Here is a 13,118-nt window from a genome sequence, read left to right on the forward strand (position 1 = left end):
TTCAACGATAAAAAAATCGATCAAGGATAATACATGAGAGGGTGGGGGAAAAATGGAAAGCGTCTCTTCTCTCCTTCTTAAATTAATAAAACGATACATATAGAAAAGTCTACTTTTCTTGGAAAAAAAGCTTCTTCTACAGCCGTCCACGCGTAAATATTCTCAACGTCATCGTTTTTTCGTCATCGTCATCCGTTCAATGCACCAAGCACTGAAGAAGAAATATAGAGAAAACTTTTCGGTAAATACCTAAACACAAACTAGCATGCTCTGTGACGATGGAATATTCTTCAAGTTCTTTTTTACCCAACGGGTATTTAAAAGGAAGTTTATAGAACGGCATCCTTATACCAAACACACCGAGGATTACGAACTTCATTACAGTACGCGTTTTTAAAAATAAATAATGTTTTTAAACTTTCCTACGCCGTTGAAATAAGGAGCTTATTACCGCAACAAAGAGCATAAATCGTGCCGACATTCGGTATGTGTACGAAAGAATAATAATAAATATAACAAGGAAAACGAAAAGAAAAAAAAAATAGAAAAAAAAAGGAGAAAGAAAATGGAAGAAAAAGAAAATAGAAAAATAGAAAAAAAGAGGGCGGTGGTGTGGATGGGTTAAGTTGCGCTGGGAAAGGGAATGAAAAAACGTCCCTAGAAAAACATGTAAACCGTAAGAAGCATCGTACGATATCATATATTTATCTTTAATACTTCTTTCTTCGTAAGATCAAAGTTTCTAAGAGATCAAAGTTTTCTTTACCTTCGATGGGAATATTCTGGTAATCAGGAAAAAGAAAAAAAATAAAAATAAAAATAAAAATAAAGAACAAAGAAAAGAAAAGTCGATCAAATTCGTTCGAGTGTTTAAGAATAAGATAGGATACACTAGAGTCCGGTAAAATTCGTAAAACTAATGTGACGGGAACGGAATTTAGTCGTAACGTCAAAGTTTAACATCTTGGATAGATAGTTTCTCTGAGAAGGAATGCGACCAGGAATAGTAACTGTTAGAAGATCGAAAAGTCGCATGGAGTTTACTAAGAATTTCGAATAATTGAAGAAATCTTTAGAATATTTTAGAACAGGTCAAACTAAATTTCCACGATTAATTGAAATTTCAAAAGGAAACGAAAGAGAGATCTTAATTGTGAAAAGGAAGAAAATGTATGAACGAATTGAAACGTAGAAACTTAATTGAACGAACAAAAATTCTTATAAAAAGAGATCCTTTAAAAGAAATGTTATCACAGGTGAAAAGAATGATTAGAGTCTTAAGTATGAAATACTTGTCGCATATATATCATGCGACATAGGTGAAGTAATCATCGGAGGTTGGTATTTCTCGGATAGGTATCCCTTCGAGGATTAATAACGCCTTATCCGGTCGAGCACGAAATTAATGTCCGAGCTTGAAGATAGTAGTAACACCGAAGACGGGAAATGTGTTGGTACGTGTCGAACCACCCCAGTTCTTCCTCTTACAGCGATAAGGATCTCTCTCTCTCTCTCTCTCTCTCTCTCTCTTCTTCTCGGTTCGCACGTAATTTCTTAATCACTTCGATGATATTGAATATTCAACGAAATTAATCTTCGAAAGAACGATGCGATAATTAGCCTCGAATTTCAATTAAAATTGATTTCCCGTCTTTATTTCATTTATCAATCTTTCTCTCTCTCTCTCTCTCATCTTATATTATAAAATATACAGTATACTGAGAGAGAGAGAGAGAGAGAGAGAGAGAGAGAGAGAGAGAGAGAGAGAAAGAGATTGAGATGGATGGTATCTGTTGGTAGGAATGACGTAAAGTCGTGGAGAAATTAATGCGGTTAGCTACAAAGCCGGCCAGGCGTGAAAGCATTGCCGGACGCCTCGAAGTATTTCGGCCAGAAGTAACGACTTGATTCCGAAAGCTTTCGAGTGCTTTGGTCAGGAGAGGGCTAAGTCGTACCGTAAAGTTTGTATGAGAGAGAGAGAGAGAGAGAGAGGGAGGGAGTGGTAGCGTTGAAGCCTGGACCCGTTAATGCACCGTAAATCGTTCTCTCTCTCTCTCTCTCTCTCTCTCTCTCTCTCTCTCTCTCTCTCTCTCTCTCTCACTCGTCTGGTATTCCCCCCACCACCAATTTTCACTCACAACCACTGTAGTAACCTGAACGAAGAGACAGCGTGACCTCTAACCTCCCTCTTTGTGGCTTAATCTTACGTTTCAAGATGTGCTACGAAGCTGATAATGAAAGATGAATATGTGTACACATCTGGATGAATTCAATGAGCACTCTATTATGACGTATAAATAGAATAGGTTATAGTGTCAAAATTTACAACAGGATTATTATTCTTTTGTTACGGAGATAAAGAGATTATTTTCTAAGGTCGCTAAAACGAAATGTTAATTTATCTTTAATAGATGATATTTTATTAGGTACTTCTTGAATATCATTTAATGGATAATATTATAGGGATTTTCTTTTTTTTTTTTTTAATATCTTTTTCTTTTTATCGATATTCTCATATCCTTTCATAACGTTAAAGTATTAAGTGCTACTTTTTTTTTTTTCTTTAATAAAAAGTTTGGAAAGAATGAATAAAATTTCATTACAATTCATCATTGAGAAAATAAAAGTAATAATCTTATCTCAATATATTCAAAGGGTCATTGTCAGGATTAATGAAGAAGTGCAAACGATGATGTCCAAGTATTTTTACACTTTCAATAAATTTCTATTATCCATTCATTATCGTTCTTTTTTCTTTTCTTTTACGTATTTTAATTACCTAAAATATGATCGAAGATTTAATTAACTCATTTGATAATATTAATTCAAAGGTATTTTTTTATCAAGAGAGAGAGAGATAGAGAGAGACAGAGCAGCAACTACGATGTAACTATTTCATCTCTTTGTCTCTCTCTCTCTCTCTCTCTCGTTATGGGCGTAACACGTCGGAGAAACATTTTATTTGCAGTGTCGGTATTACGTACATATGTATGTACATAGTTTAAGTTCCTCACGAACGCGCGTTCTTGTTTTCTCGTCTCGAAAAACATCATCGTCGTGTGGGGAACGTCGACGAGACGCAATTTTCTCCGAGGATCATCCCACTTTGTTGGAATACTTTGTTTTTTTTTTTTTTTTTTTTCAAGTACCCGCGCATGTCGAAAAGGAAAGAATGAAAAGCTGAGTGAAAGGAAAAAAAAAATTATAAAAAAAAAAAAAAAGGAAGAAAGAAAAAAGAAAAGAAAACAAAAGAAAACAAAACACACACACAAAAAAGAGATAAACGTAACAAAAAAAAACAAAAAAAAACAAAAAAAAAACAGGAAGAAGAAACAATATATAACGTACATAAAATGTACTCTCTTTTCTCTTTTTTTTTTACTAAACAATGTAACACGAAAAAGAACGTCGTCGAGCGGGTCAGGAAACACGAGCGAAACAACAAAGAAATATTTTTTTTTTCCTTCGGGCGTTTTCTTCCTAGCGATGATAATTAGGCGCGGCGACTCGTGCTATATATGCCACTCTGCCTTAAAATGAAAGCAAAAGGCAAGGCAAGGCAAGGCAAGGAAAGGCAAGGCAAGGCGAGAAAATCAAAAAGACGAAGAAGAAAGAGGAGGAGGGGGTGGGGGATCACAAAAAGTAGTGGTGGGAAAATAAGAAGAAAAGAAAATGGAAATGCGAGGCATTTAGTTAGATACATACATACATACATACACATACATAACATATACGTATCTTCCTTAGAAATCTCCCCCGAGATTTTTGTATAGTTTCATAGAAAGTCGTGACCGTAAAAAAAAAAAAAAAAAAAAAAAAAAAAAAAAAAAAAAAAGTCTCCGAAGATGTCGACTGTTTAAATACTGAACACATTTCTGTCCTCACTATTTCCTTCGATATCGCGCACTAACGTTTTAAACATTCACATGTCGTCCTCGATATTTATACATCATTTTTTTTTGTTTTGTTTTTTTTTTGTTTTTAATAAAGTAAGAATATTAACTGTAACAGATTTAATCGTTGGATACGACGAAGGGGAACAATTTTAACAATGACTCATTTCTCACGTTACTTGTCACGTTACTTTTTCTCATAGTCATCGACGGGAACGAGTGGTGTTCAATCCTTCCCGAGGAAGGACGTTTAACAAAGAAAAAGTGTATGAAGAATAAGAAGAAAAAAGAAAGAAAAAAAAAAAAGAAAAAAGAAAAGAGGAGAAGGGGAGAAAGCAGAACTGGAGAAGGACATGTAGAGAGAGAGAGAGAGAGCGAGAGATAAAGAAAGAGAGTAAGAGAGAGAGCGTATCACGACTTGGCGAGTTGCCGATAGGGAAGCAAGAAAAGCCGGGAACAAGAAGAAACAGCGTGTTCGATGGACGATCTTCGTAAGTCCTTTCCTCCTCGTGTTCTTGGCGACCACCAACGGCGACGTGACGAAAGGAACGAGTTAAGAATGAGAGAGAGAGAGAGAGAGAGAGAGAGAGAGGAAGAAAAAAAGGACGACGACAAAGAGACAAACAAAAGATTAAAAAAAAAAAAAAAAGAAAAAAGAAAGTCACTCACCTGCTACGAGGATAAAGATGAGAGTTGTTTCTAGCCACAGGTGTCGAGGAGCCATTTCGGAATTTGCAGAGAAACCTTATATGTGTTGTTCTTGTTCTATTCTTTGGAGGGGGGGGGGGGGGGGAACTTGCCGCACTTTTCTTCTCACTATTACCCCCCACTCTCTCTCTCTCTCCCTCTCCCTCTCTCTTTCTCTTTTCTTCTCTTTCGCGTGTCAATCGTGACACAAACACCACTTATTTTTTTTTCTATTAAATCCAAAACAGAATACACAAAGCACGAGTATCTTTCTTTATCCTTTTTTAATAGAAAATAACACGAAAAGAAAATGAACTTTGGTATTACTCCTCTCCCGCGTGTTCTTTCTTCACGATGCCACACGAGCTCCAACTGTTAAAAAAAAATCCTTTCCTCTTTCTCTTTCGTTTTTTCCCCAATCCTTCGCGTATGAATGACAACTCCCTCTTCACTGTAAGAGGATGAGAGGATCGGATAAACGCAAGGCGCCCTTCTGATCGCGATCCAACCGAGCACACGGCGGCGGCTATTCAAATTCCGTTCCTCCCTTATTTTGTACAACAACACTATTTTATTTTCTTCTTTATTACGAATCGTTCATGGAAAATCTTTTCCTTCGTTTTTCTTCTTCTTCTTCTTCTTCTTCTTCCTCCTTTTTCTTCTTCTCTTTCCTTTTACCACGTGTTAAAACTTTTCTTCGAATAAACTTCTCCCTCCCTCTTCTATCTTTCTTTCCTCCTTTCTTTCTTTCTTCTTTCTCCTTTCTCTCTCCACCAAATTGCAAAGCAAATTAGAATAAAAAATACTAATAATAATTATATTAATAATAATAATAATAATAATAATAATAATAATAATAATAATAATAATAATAATAGCAGTAGTAGTAGTAGTAGTGGTGGTGGTAGCAATAACAATAATAATAATAATAATAATAATATAGGGCCCAAAGAGGACCCTTCTTTTCACTAAAATATCGATTTGCCCCGTGGCAACGCGACAACTACGACGCGAATCGCGAGGATGGGACTTTAAGGAGCGTTGACAGGGTAATTGAACGTATATCTGCACTGGATTGCGACGAACGAGACTGAGCGTCGCCGCGCGAAGCCGTTCCGTCGCGAGCCGCGCATGCGCAGACCGCCCTAAACTATCCCCACCAAAGTCAACCCTATGAGATACCAAAACCCCCCACCCCCGTTCCCGCCAACGACGCACGCTCCGCTTACTCTCTTTTTCATCTTTTTCTTCTTCGTCTTCTTTATCTTCGTCTTTCTCGTCTCCGTACTCTCGCTATCCCACGGTGTTCATCCCGTTCTCCCGCAACAGAACGACCGCGCGCCGTTTCTATTCCGCACCTCCTTTCGTAAGGAGTGCCTTTGCGGAGAATGCATATATGCAGAGATAGAAGGAGATAGAATAATGATGGGAAGAGAGAGATAGAGAGAGAGAGAGAGAGAGAGATGACGTGAATAGTTTTACTAATTTACGAGATATTATCTTTAGTCTTTTCCTTTTTTATTATTTTTTTTTTCTTTTTTTTTTTTTTTCAAAATGATAACTATGTTCTTATTTTTCTGCTTTTTTTTCCTTTGCTTTTTCTTTTCTTTTTTTTTTTTCTTCTTCTTCTTCTTTTTTTCTTCATAAAAATTAAAACATAGTTAATCAGATGATTCGTTTGTTTGTTGTTGTTTTTTTTTTTTATTATTATAATATAACGAAGTTAAATTTTCTACTAGTTGGAGTCCAATGAAAATTATTTCTCTTTTTTTTTTTTCCTTCCTCTTTGTTTTTCTTTTCTTTTTTTTTTTCTCTTTTTTTTTTTTTTTTTCTTTTTTTTGTCCGATAGAAGATTAAGAGATTTAATAGGGATTTAAAGTTTAAAGAATTTTATTATTTAATTGGTTAGAAAAAAAAAATTAGAAGGTTTATTGTGAAATTGAAAAAAGTTTAATCGAAAAGAATTAGATTTAAGTATTACAGTAAATAAGTGTGACATTTTTTAATTAAATGAGATTGAGAATTTTTCAAATAAAATGATTGTTAGCGTACTTTGGAAAGTCAATTTTCTCTTTTCGAAACTTTATCTTCGCATGCTCATCCTATTAAAGCGGATTCTTAAATTCCATCAATATTATCCTATCGTATAAGAAAGAAGATAAATGTTTAAATGTTGAGATAAGTGTTAGATCTTTTTTTTTTCTGATTATGAAAATTTTGTAATATTAAAAATATATAATAAGACGATAGGTATCCTCATCGAGATGATATTATCTTAAAATAATTAGTTATTTTTTGTTTGTAACTTTTACGCCATAATTAGATCCGAAGAATGCTTTTATCTGATAATTAATCCGATTTCTAATAAAACTTTCATGAACTTTTACAGGTGAACTAATTGAAATTTTCCGTAATTCTTTTCTCACGTATATTTATATATTAATACTTTTATTTATTAATACTGATGAATTATAAATTTATCCCTTAATAATGCGAAACTCATTGATCCGTTATTATTGATTTTACATCATTATTTTTCTATGTATTCATTTATGGCATTCACAAGTTATATATATTTTAATGGATATAAGCTTGAAAATTTCTATTATTAGAAATTTCATTTACTCGAACACTTATCTTGATATTACCTTACTCCGATAATTATGTATCAACAAATTAATTTTAGTTCGGTCATAGTCGAAATCGAGTATACTAACTGTATTAATTATATTATACGTAAACAATAATATTGCCAATAGTAATCAATTTTCGATCAATGATACGCAATACTTGGAGAAACATGAACCGAAAAGAAAAAGTCCATTTATTTAATTAAAATATATCAATAAAATATATAAAATATAAAATGTGTCTTTAATATAGTACACTTAAACTATTTTACTTTTTCAATAAAAATCTCTTTGTTTTCCGTCCTGATACGAGTAATCAATTAAAAAGTTCGACTCTAAAATAGAAACAAATTAATAAAAATAAAAATTCATTAATATACACACACATATATATATACATATATATATACATTTTTTTTTAAATAAAAACTTACAACACCCTCATCGTCGTCGTCGTCGTCGTCGTCATAGTCGTCGTCGTCGTTGTTTATATTTTGCAATTAACGATAAAATCTGTAATTATAAAGTTTTACCTGACAAGCATCGATATTATATACTGGTTGATAAGTTCTTTTTCTTTTTTTTTTTTTCTTCTTTTATTCTATACTATTTATATATATAAAAAAAAAAAATAATATATTGAAACATGACGAATTTTTATCTTTACTAATCATCGAACGATAGGATTAGTTAGTGAAACTAATAATCATCAAATGATGGAATTTCATGATAATAACCGGCGCGATCGAGATTCCTAATCTCTCTAGCCTCCGATCAAGAACTTCGTAGGATTCGAAGTGAATGCTTTGTGTATCACCATGTACGGCTAGTAATATGAACATAGTTGCATATTAGCTCTAGCAACGAAATCGATAATCGAACGTAGTACGATAATCGGTGGAGAGTACGGTAACCGGATTGGACCGTAATAGATATTCGCATAGACGTGACATCGTAAATTTCTGAACGATATCAAACGATATAACGCGGCTCCTATGGTATAATGATCGCGAATAACGTTACTATATTCAAACATACGCAAAAGAAAAAAAAAGAAAAGAAAAGAAAAGAAAAAAAGGAATATATAAACCGACATAAATTTACTCTTCTAAATTTGGATAAAATATTAGAAATAGGGATATCTCGAAACAAACGTAATTTGTCATTTAAATATTTGCTCTTGTTCGCAAAAATTCATGAGAGACAGAGAGAGACAGAGAGAGAAAGAGAGAGAGAGAAAGAGAGAGAGAGAGAAAGAGAGAGAAAGAGAAAGAGAGAGAAAGATAGACAAGGGGGTGAAAGGCGGGAAAAAGAAGGAATGGTCAGCGAGAAAGAAGCTCTTTATGGCGTCACATCTAACCCCCCTACGATTTATCTTTTCCTCCCCCTTTTCTCGCAAGTTTTACTTTTCCCTTTGTCACCTTTTCTTTCTATAGTTTCCTCCTTTCCTGCGTCTCATGAATCTTGACTCCGGAAAAATCGGAAAAGAAAGAGACATAGAGAGACGAATGTCCCTAGAGTTGAAAACACGGTTTCTTGAAATATCGAAAGAACGTCGCCAGATCTCAAGGCCATCTAGTTTATTCCTATTTCTCTTCTATTCCTTTCTCCTTATTTTTCTTTTTTTTTTTTTTTTTTTTCTTTTTTTTTATATATATATTTATATTCCTTCATTAGCATAGGGTAGTTTTTAATTTTCTTTTTTCCTTCTTTCTTTTCGTCCTTCTTCTCTCTCTCTCTCTTCTCTTTTCTTTGTACCTATTTTATTTTTATTATTATTATTATTATTATTATTATTATTATTATTATTATTATTATTATTATTATTATTATTATCATTATCGTATTATCTCAATGACGTTTGTACGTATGAAAAGAGGATAGATCTTTTAATAAGACACAGTGTAGACTGGTTGTGTAAAAAGGCGAGTTATTTCTTTCGAAAGGAACCATGGAAGATAAAGATTGGTACACGCTGCTAGGGTTCGGTCTCGGCTTCCAGAGCAATACTTTCACGAAGAGACAGGAAGCAGGCAGGAGCTGCTCGGACCAGCTGAATTATCGCACGAACTTATTTCTTCTTTCCTTTCTGTATCTATATAGTTATATACAATGTACGTACATACATGTAAATATATGCGTACGTATATCATTCTTTTACCACATTCTTATACACATATATATATACATATATATATATATATATATATAAATGCATGTATATATATATATATATATATATATATGTATGTATGTATATAGAAATTATGTATGTATGTACGTAGGTACATGGGCGAGAAGTACCATTTTATTTTCTCGTTTGGTCTACGGAACAAATATATGCGCTAGCTCGTATACCAGACGCGCAACCTCTGAGAGGAGAGGCATTAGGAAGGTAACTTATATGTGTTCGCTCGAGGACACGTGATTCAACGTGTGGGAGGATACGGTCGATGTAGTTGAAAGAGAAAGAAAGTGATAGTGGAAAGTCTTTCGTGTGAATGTGTGTATATGTCGCGAATAGTCCTAATAGGAAATAATATTTTCGTAGACGCAATGTCATCATCCTTAGATTTTTCATCGATTTTTCTATACTGCATCATTCTCTTATCTATTTCTTTTTTTTCCATTTTTTGTCTTTCTCTTTTCTATTTCATATTTTTGGATTTTTCGTTCGATGCCTTTACGAAAATCGCCTTCTTACGTTATCACGAAAGGAGAAGGGAAAAAAAAAAAAAAAAAAGGAACAAACCAATAGAAACTTCGTTATGTACGATTCTACGTGTTCCTTTTCTTCCATTCTTATTTCTTTGTTTCGTTTCCTTTTCTTTTCTTTCTTTCTTTTTCTTTTTTCTATTTTTTTTTTCTTTTTTTTTTTTTTTGTACTTTGTTCTATCTTTTTCTCTCTCACGAGATTTCAACGACGAGTTATGGGTTGGAATGCGAGACGATATCGTTTTTATGACTGAAATCTTTGAGTATGCGAGACTATCGATGTTAGCCGAATGTTATACTAGTTGATAGATTTGAACGACGTTACTAGGCGAGAATATATATCCGGATGAAAAGAGAGGATCGTCGAACTCGAGTGACCTCGTAAAATCGTTGACTTTTCCATTATTTCTAGATTACAATCGCAATTTTCGGCTAGTCAAGAGTATGGCCGAAAGCCAGTAATTTCGATTCTCTCGCCTCGATCTCTCCCTTTCTCTCTCTTTCTCTCAAAATCTCTCTCTCTCTCTCTCTCTCTCTTCTCTTAGCCGGGTAAACGCTCAGAGCTCACACAGTACGCGCGATAAACCGACGGCTAAGCTCACCCTCGTAATCGAAAATCGAGATAAGACTATCTCGCTTAGAGGCAGCATCGAAAAAGAATACTTTGCTGCTTAGCCTTCACACCTGAATTCCCTTTTCCAATTCTCTTTCTCTCTCTCTCTCTCTCTCTCTCTCTTTCTTTTTTTGTTACCAAACAATGTAAAATTTTTATGAAATTTCGTACGCATCGAAATTGATTCGTGAAGACGTCATGAATAAAAGAAAAAAAAAAAAGAAAGAAAAAGGATTTCGTAAAAACGTATATTATATATATATTATCTATTTATTTTTTTATTTATATATACCTATACATGCTATACCTTTATATATATATATATATATATATATATATATATATATATATCGAAATCTATAATGATATCTATGTCATATATCACACACTGCTCTCTACTATATTTCATTTTAATTTTGACTATCCTATAACTTTGTTTGCTTTCATTCTCTTGTACTGTACCGATATCCATATAAATTATCTCTCTCTCTCTCTCTCTCTGTCTCTTTCTTTCTCTTCTCCACTATCGCTATCGTTACTCTTTGTCCTTTTTCTCATAGAAAAATTTTCGATGTCAACTCGGATTATATTCTTTCCCTTGTACATTTTGTGCGTGTGAGCCGCTTAAACCTTTCGTCGAATGATCGTAAAATTTCTATCCCTTGAAGGCGATGCGGGTTATCGCACCGGTCCAGTAGGAAAATACGAACGAATCCGTATTCGATTGGCAATAAAGCATCTCTCGTTCAAAGCACTGGTCCTCCCACTTTCTCTTTTTCTTTTACCTCTATCTATATACATCTCTCTCGCTCTCTCTCTCTCTCTCTCTCTCTCTCTCTCTCTCTTTCAGCCTCACAATCTCCGACGAAGAGGAAGTTTCTCTCTTTTCTGCGATTTTCTCTTTCCCTCGTTCAACGCAGGGCAACGCTAGTGGCAGTGATTAATCGTGCAATGGTCGGTACTCTCGGTGTACAACGAAGAACGTGTTTGCCGGTACCACCACTACTACTACTACTACTACTACTACTACATAGCTACATATAGAAAAAAAAAACCAGCACGAATCCTATATTCTATCCCCTATCCCCGATCTTTACTTCCTCTTTTCTCCTTCTCCTCTTCCTTCTCCTCCTCCTTCTCCTTCTCCTCTTCCTTCTTCTTCTCCTCGTTTTGTATCCTTTCGCAGTCTCTATCTTTTTCCATTCGACACGTAGATTCCATTCTTCCTACGCTTCTTGTAGACCATCGTATTTCAATTTTTCTCATCGTTCCCGATCTATCCTACGTTTTCGATTTTAAGGGTACGGCTATGACAAACATATGACTTTGATAGATCGTATAGATTTTCAAATTTCAAAATCATTATTTTTATTTCGATGATTTTTTTCTTTTCTTTTCTTTTCTTTTCTCTTTTTTTTTTTTTTTTTTTTTTTTTTTTTTTTGTATGTCTATCTTAATGTATGTCTCTCGCGTAGTACGATATGATCAGAGATAATCTTTGCACGAACTTTTTATATTAGGAAAAATCACATGGGATTCCTGTAAAACAGACATATATATATATATAGGATGGTATAGAACGTGATAGATTAATTTAATCAATTCATTTGATTTTATCATCTCACGCAAAACTCTAGTTAATTTTCATTTTGGAGAATACAGCCTATGTATTTAATTGTATCATCACGATGTATTGTTCGATCATTAGATTCTAATACATTTTTTTGTTTAAATCGTACGTAAATATTTAAAATAAAAATTATACTTATTTGTTTTTACTTACGATCATATTTATTAAGCAAGAAATTCTTTTCTCTATTATATTAATAATTATTAAAAATGATAAAAATAATAATGACGTTTGATTTTTATTTTCGAAACAATTAATTTATCAATTACTTTATCAATCATATTATCGTTATAAGTCAAATTCATGAAAATTTCTATTAGCATATTAACTGCCTTAGAATATTTATTTTTAAGATAATCATTGAAAAATGTATATACGAATGTATAATATACATTTTACAATGTATCATACGATATTGCTACATTGTTCCATTCTCTTTTTAATTTTAATAACTACAGTGATATTTATTCTCGTTTCATTCATTTTCATTCGTTTTACTTTCCATATTCATTTCATTATCTTATCTGCATATTTCTTTTTTTTCTTTTTTCTTTTTTCTTTTTTCTTTTTTTTTTTTATTTACGTTCGTTATATTCAATTTGTCGATTTACATTTCTCTTCGATTTATAAAAATATCAGAAAATGTACATATTTATTTTCATAGTTATTGGAATATAAAGAGAAAAATTGATTTCCCTTCGGTTTTTTCCCCTTGTACTTTCAAAATAATAATCGAAAATTTCATTTGCCCCAGATTAAACTGGATGTGAATGGCAGGGATTGGGATCGGGGAGGGGTTAAGTAAATTCACTGATCGTTCCGCTTCTATTTCGACGCAATTAAATCTAAAAGTGCCGTTTAATCGCTCTTTTAAAAGATAGGCGCGGTCCTTTTGAGGGCACGTCAAACGGAATTTTAGTAGTACGGTAGAGAGAGGTCGAGGTCGTGAG

The 13,118-nt window shown here is 33.4% G+C and overlaps 1 protein-coding gene and 1 long non-coding RNA gene across 4 annotated transcripts in view; one reads left to right on the top strand and one right to left on the bottom strand.

The window, feature by feature from the left end:
• LOC118442064 (uncharacterized) overlaps positions 1-5,825 on the bottom strand; it is a 136,208-nt gene extending 130,383 nt beyond the window's left edge. Inside the window, exons 1-2 of one of the 2 annotated variants that reach the window (XM_085661841.1) lie at positions 5,810-5,825; positions 4,563-5,344 (exon numbers count right to left, since the gene is read on the bottom strand). In XM_085661841.1, the coding sequence (XP_085517967.1) occupies positions 4,563-4,617 (55 nt within the window). In that variant the 5' untranslated portion in view covers positions 4,618-5,344; positions 5,810-5,825. Of the gene's footprint in view, positions 1-4,562; positions 5,669-5,809 lie in introns of those variants that run through there. The other variant, XM_035867224.2, reaches the window with a different exon arrangement.
• Positions 1-13,118, top strand: part of LOC146872495 (uncharacterized) — a 143,166-nt gene that overhangs the window by 88,782 nt on the left and 41,266 nt on the right. The gene's annotated exons all lie outside the window — the stretch shown is intronic.

Source organism: Vespa mandarinia, chromosome 16 (assembly GCF_050613455.1).
Source record: "Vespa mandarinia isolate Hongniang chromosome 16, ASM5061345v1, whole genome shotgun sequence".
Classification (NCBI taxonomy): domain Eukaryota; kingdom Metazoa; phylum Arthropoda; class Insecta; order Hymenoptera; family Vespidae; genus Vespa; species Vespa mandarinia.